The sequence below is a fragment of the Triticum dicoccoides genome, chromosome 3A (genome assembly GCF_002162155.2).
Source record: "Triticum dicoccoides isolate Atlit2015 ecotype Zavitan chromosome 3A, WEW_v2.0, whole genome shotgun sequence".
Taxonomy (NCBI): Eukaryota; Viridiplantae; Streptophyta; class Magnoliopsida; order Poales; family Poaceae; genus Triticum; species Triticum dicoccoides.
Genome location: NC_041384.1, coordinates 412,002,560 through 412,009,012, shown reverse-complemented (window position 1 = coordinate 412,009,012; position 6,453 = coordinate 412,002,560). Strand labels below are relative to the sequence as shown.

Below are 6,453 nucleotides of genomic sequence, written 5' to 3'. Positions count from 1 at the left end.
AGCGCCCCAGTGCGCTGGGTTCAGCCTGAGATCGCCGGGCCAAAAAATGGGCCAATTCGACGGTTTTCGATGTTTTGGGTCGCGATTAGGTTTTTTTGGGTGCTGGTGTGAAAAAACTCGCTCTGAGGCATGTTGGGGCACGAGTGAAGATGCTCTAAGTACAACTTACATGGGCTAAGAATACCATGGAACGACAGTTTGGTTCGCAGAGAGCGGAAGTTCTTGGGGGTCAACGTCGCACTTGCGCAGTTCCGCTCAATCCCTAGCTAAACCCCTCCTGCCCGCCACCATGCGCCGCCCACCACGGCTCCGAGCAGCCTCCTCGCCCTCGCTCGCATGGCGTTCCCTCTGCGCCACCGCCATTCCCATTCCCGCCGCGCCGCCCCACCAAACCGATCCCCTGTCTGCCCACTTCTCCAACCGCCCGGCCGCGCGCGACCCCGCCGTCGTGGAGAACCTCACCTCCACCCTCCGCGCGCTCTTCGCCTCATCCCCGTCCCACCCGCGTGCCTTCACCCTCCTCAAGTCGGCCGCCTTCGACGCGGGTCTCGCCCCGGGCGCCCTCGTCGACGCCGTCCTCTCAGCCGCGGCCGGCCCTCACTCCGGCTCCCCCGTCGCAGCCGTTCACGTGTCCCTCCTCAGCCGCCTCCTCACCTCCCTCTCCCGCGCCGGCCGCGCCAGCGCGGCCGCCGACGCGTACGCCCACATGGTCGCCCGCGGCGTTGTCCCGGATGTCAAGTCCCGCACCGACCTGCTCGTCACCACCGCGCGCTGCTCGTCGGCCCGGGACGCGCTTGCGCTCTTCGCGGAGATGCGGGGGAGGGGCGACCGCGTGGACGCATGGATGTTCGATGCGCTCATGCGGGCCTGCGTCAAGGAAGGGATGCTCGAGGATGCTGTCAGGCTGTTTGATGAAATGCCCGGCGCTGAGATCGAGCCCGACCAGCGCGTCTACGCTCTTGTGATCGCGGCACTGTGCAAACTGCGTGATGCTGACCGCGGGCTCCTCCTCCTTGGGGAGATGAAGGAGGCTGGCTTCGAGACGTGGGACTTCACCTACAGGTCTCTGGTGGATGTGCTTGTCAAGGTGGGGAGGATGGAGGAGGCTCTGCGGGTCAAGGACGAGATGCTGTCTGCTGGCAAGAAAATGGATGTCGTTCTCGCGACGATTTTGATGCATGGGTATTGCTTGCGAGGCGAGGTCGAGAAAGCTCTGGATCTTTTCGACGAGACCCTGGCGAATGGTATATTGCCAACTAATGTGACGTATGGGACGCTTATAAGAGGCTGTGATCAAGCTGGGATGACACAGAAGGTGTATGTGCTATATCGCCAGATGAGAGGGCAAGGGCTGTTGCCAAGTTCACACGAGTTCAGTTTGGTTATCAAGGGCCTGTTGTGCGATAAACGGTGGGCAGATGCTGTAAGCTTGTGTCTGGAGATGGCTGATTCTAGGCTACCGGATGTCTTCACGTACAATGGTCTAATTCATTGGCTCTGCCAGCAACACAAGCTCCGCGAAGCACTTAACTTGTTTGGTAAGATGAAGGAAACTGGAGTGAAACCATCTGTTGTGACATACAACAGCTTGTTAATGGGTTACTGTGAGAAGGGGTGCATGGATGAAGCAGTCAAACTGTACTCAGAGATGCCTGTGGAAGGATTTGTACCTAATGTTTTCACGTATACATTTTTGATGAAAGGGTATATCAAGAAGAAGGCTTTTGACAAGGCATATGCCCTCCTTGATGAAATGAAACAAAATGGAGTTTCTTGCAATGAGTATACACATAATGTTCTCATAAATGGCATTTGCATGAGTGACCGGATTTATGAAGTTGATGAAATTTTGAAGAACTTCATAGGTGAAGGTTTTGTCCCGACCACAATGACATACAACAGTATCATCAATGGATTTGTGAAAGCTGGTATGATGGGCTCAGCATTTGCTATGTATCAGCAGATGCGTGAGAAAGGTATACCCGCCAACATAGTAACATATACCAGTTTCATTGACGGTTACTGCAGGACCAGTTGTTGTGATCTGGCACTTAAAATGCTAAATAATGTGAGGCGCAAAGGCCTTCAACCTGACATTGCTGCATACAATGCTTTAATAAGTGGGTTTTGCCATGAAGGGAATATGTCTCATGCACTGCAATTTCTTGTTATTCTGCTGAAAGATGGTCTAACACCCACATCTGCCGTCTACACTAATTTTATTACCGGGTACAAGGATTTGAAAATGATGAAAGAAGCTTCCAAATTCTATGAGAGCATGATTAAAGAAGGAATTGCTGCTGATACAGTAACATACACTACCTTAATCGACGGTTTCTCAAAAGATGGCAATGTAGCCTTTGCATTGGAATTGTACTCAGAGATGATGGCCAAGGGTAACATTCCCGATAGTATCACTTTCACAGCGTTAACACATGGCCTTTGCCGCATTGGAGACATTGATGGTGCCAAGAAGTTATTGGATGACATGAAGAGGTTGGATGTACGCCCTAATGCTCTTATTTATAACATGCTGATAAATGGAAGCCTCCGTGATGGTAAGCTGCAAGAAGCATTCCAGTTGCATGATGAAATGCTCAACAGGGGAATTGTTCCTGATGATACAACATCTGACATATTGGCTGGCCAGAGATCTCCGGAAGGTGACAGTTGTGTTGATGCAGAGAGTCCTATTTAAAATTTCTGCCAGTTAAGAGAATCTTGGCTTAAGAAGATTGAAGGTTCCATTGCATGACAACATCGGGAAACTGTTAAATAAAGTAAAACCTTAACAGGCCAGATGGAAGCAAACGTAAGCATTGGGATTTGAGTATGAGATGTATTTGTTGTGTATCTGTTTTTTTATAGACGAAGCCCCGCTTTTCATCAAAGTATAAGAGCTTGATACAGGAAGAATCTACTAGCATGTAGGAGGGCGGAACATCTAACTGAATCAAAACCACTACCACCACCAACTATATTGTGTAGCTTAATTTTGATATCTGCATTGTTCCTGATGCTTTGTGATTATTCTACTCTATCCTTTAAGCTTTTCTGTCGAATATAGCAAAACCTTGAGGCTTTGCCGTTGTCTTTAATGGTCAATACATTTTCTGTCAAATAATACTTGGTTTGTTATGGATGAACTGGACGTTTCAATTTATATATGCTTGAGATGTTCCTCAGCTCTTCTGATCTTACAGGTTACATCTACTTATGAGATGAGGTGAATGTCAGTTTTTTTGACTTTGGCTTCTTCTCATAGAGCTGTGTGTTTCTTTTTTTCTTTTTTTTTTGCGGGTGCATAGAGCTGTGTGTTTCGTAGTAATATTAGTATGTTAGGCAAACCAGACGAGACTTGGGTAGAATCCTAATATTTTGAAATAAGAGAACAACAGGTGCTGATCACAACTATATCTGGGATGCTGAGACAAGACGTTTCTACGTGGAGTTCTCCGGCGACAACGAGTAGATTAGATTAGAGGCCCCGTGCGGCAGCCTGGATCCGATGACATGGGACCGTTGCTTTATGTTTCCGCCTCTTAGGCATCATTGGATTTTGTCTATACTCAAGACTATTTGAGACTTCCGATGTAATGTTGGACCAAATGGCCTATGAGTAATAAATTTGCATCTTGGCACTTGGAGCAACTCGAACGGGTCGACCCAAATAGACGGCGATTTCGTCCGTTTTTTGTCCGTTTGGGTCGGCCAGATGGACACGGACGTTCGCTTCCGCGTTTGGGTCGGCTCGTGCGCCCAACACTCGACCGGCCCATTTTGACGGCGTCGACAAAATAATAATAATTGTGCATGCATATTTAAAATAAAACACTAATTAAACATTAAAGCCGGCCAGGAAGGCCCGCGAGAGTCCACACGTCCACATTAGCATTAAATAAAACTAAAAAACTAAACTACGAGGTGGCGCGCTGCCTTAGGCGTCATCGTCGTTGTCGTCCTCGGAGTCGGTGAGGTCGATGAGCGTCGGCGCAGGGTCGGCCCAAGGGAACACCGTGTTTCAGGCGGCGGCGATGTAGGCCGCGGGCAGCTGTTCCAGCGCGCGCAGGGCCGACGCGGGGGGCTGTGCGGCCACCTGTGCAGCCGCTGCCTGGCGCGCCTCCTCCTCAGCCTGACGCGCCTCCTCCTCGAGGTCGCGCTCGAGCATCTCTTCGTACTCGCCGCGACGGCGCCCGCGCCACATCTCGAGGTACGCCTGCTCCTGCGCCGGGGTCGCCCCCAGCCAAACTGGGGCCGCGGACACCCACTCGCGCATCACTCCCATCCAGGAGTAGTGCTCGATGGGCTCCGGCTCGGCCTTGACGCTGCGTCGGGGAGGGGATGGCGGGGCCACCGGCGGCACCACGCAATCGCCGGCAGCGGAGAGGGCAAGGGCTTGCGTCATGGCCGCCTCATACCGAGCCTCCTCTTCCTCCAACGCCTCCACCCTGCGTCGCTCGTCCTCCTCGCTCTCACGGTAGACCACCGCAGTCCTCCTTGCGGACGACGAGCGAGGGCGGCGGCATGCTGCGGTCAACCTCACGCACGCCGCGTCGCCTCGCCTTCTCGTGCTTGAAGGCGAACCACCTCTTCCAGTTCGGCGAGTCGGTGGTGTAGGCGGCGTCTTGGCGCTGCTCTGGCGTCAGCAGGGCCCGCCGGCGCCGCACCTCCTCCGCGTGCGCCCTAGCCGTCCGCGGCGCCGCCGGCACTAGGATCCTATCTGGATCTAGATGCCGGTCGTGCGGTAGGGTCACGTCGGGGTACGGCAGTGACACACGATGCGGCCAGTGCCACTCCGCCTGGTGCACTGGCACGTTCACGCGCACCCTCTGCCGGCAAGCCGGTGCCGGCGAAGGCGGTAGGAACTCAGAGGGGAAAGGGATGGCAGGGGCCTTGCCCTTGGCCTTGCTACTGCTACCGGTGCCAGAGAAGAGTCCCATTTGGCTAGGGTTGGCTAGGGTTTGCCGACACGGGGAAGCGAGCTTGCCTAGATGTGGACGGAGAGTTTGGTTGAGGACGGCCCCGCCGCACCATCGGCTTAAAAAAGGGCGACCGCCGTCGCTGACGCGTGGGCTCGTGGTTATAAATTAAGCTGATCGCGTGGCCAGCGGATAGTTGGACGGCCGCCAGGTGGGGACGCCGAGACAGCGAGAAGGCGCGCGTGGCGTCCGTGCCGACGCATTTGGGGTGCAAATTTGAGCCGCAAATGCGTCCGCGCGGATGCGAAGCGGACATGATTTGGGTTTGGGTCGACGCGTTGGGCCGCCTCTTTTGTCCGCGTCGACCCGAACGGACGGCGGCGGACGAAATGGGTCGCCCCATTGAAGTTGCTCTTGTATGCCTTATTCATATATATTTACTAGATCATGGAAGGTGCGCGTTGCTGCGCCTGTCTATTTGTATAATAAAATGGTATAGTCTTGACAAATATACAGGCACAAAACATATCGCTTCAATTTTCATGAATTGAACAAAATTTGAAGGAGGTCCACATGATTGGAACTGTAGTGTCTCACTATAACTGAATTCTGCCATTGGAAGATCAGATGTTCAAAACTAAATAGCAAATAATATCCAAGCAAAAAAAGTATAAGTAATAGAGTATATGCAAAGAGGGAGAAAACTTCGCTTAGAAACATGGTCTGTTTCTTATGGTCTATAAATTCAATCTGAAGGACATAACAATGGTTTAAGTGTAAGATACAATATTATGTCATACTCAAATATGCAATTGTCTAAATATTCTACAACCATACTGATCTTTCTCTAGCAACTGCAACGGGTGATTGAAAAGGATTTGTATTTTGTGTTACCAATCGGGCGAGGCTCCAAGCATACATAATTGTTTATATGTGGTCCCACCATACTGATCTTTAAAGTTCTGGACCTGCCAAAATAATGTTTAGAGCATGGAACGAGGAAATAGAAAACTCAACCAGCAAAGAAAGAGATGTCACTGAAGCAGAATATCATCTCGATAGATAAAGGCATCAGGAAAATTCATTCCATGGTAAATGTAAAGTTTTCATGCCTCATTGGCATGCAAGATACCTTGTGTAGCCTAATGACGCAAAATTACAAAAATTGCACTGATACGTAGACAACTTCCCCTTGAACTGAATAAAAGAATAAAATATACCAGACCACCAAATCCATGACAATCACTTATTAGTATGATTATTTATTACGCTGTTAACTAAAATGACTTCATTATTTGTGAGATAATATGCAATGGTGTTACAAACCAAATACGTACCTTCAATAGAAATTTCTCACGCCCAAGATAATATGCATTCATAGCATTCTCCAACGCATGAGCTTCTTTTCCTCTACTACCTAGTAAGGAGATAAGTAATATTGTGGTAAAAACAGCAACACAATCTGTCAGATAACGATCCATAGTCAAGGTAATGTTTGCGTACATGTCAACTTGTACTCACCCTGATAATACTG

At 50.6% G+C, this 6,453-nt stretch overlaps 1 protein-coding gene across 1 annotated transcript; it reads left to right on the top strand.

Moving 5' to 3' along the window:
- Positions 1-203: 203 nt before the first annotated feature.
- On the top strand, positions 204-3,165 carry LOC119268359 (pentatricopeptide repeat-containing protein At3g54980, mitochondrial-like). The gene has a single exon (XM_037549967.1). The coding sequence runs from the start codon at positions 290-292 to the stop codon at positions 2,696-2,698; it is 2,409 nt and encodes an 802-aa protein (XP_037405864.1). The 5' UTR covers positions 204-289; the 3' UTR covers positions 2,699-3,165.
- The last annotated feature ends 3,288 nt before the right edge of the window (positions 3,166-6,453 follow it).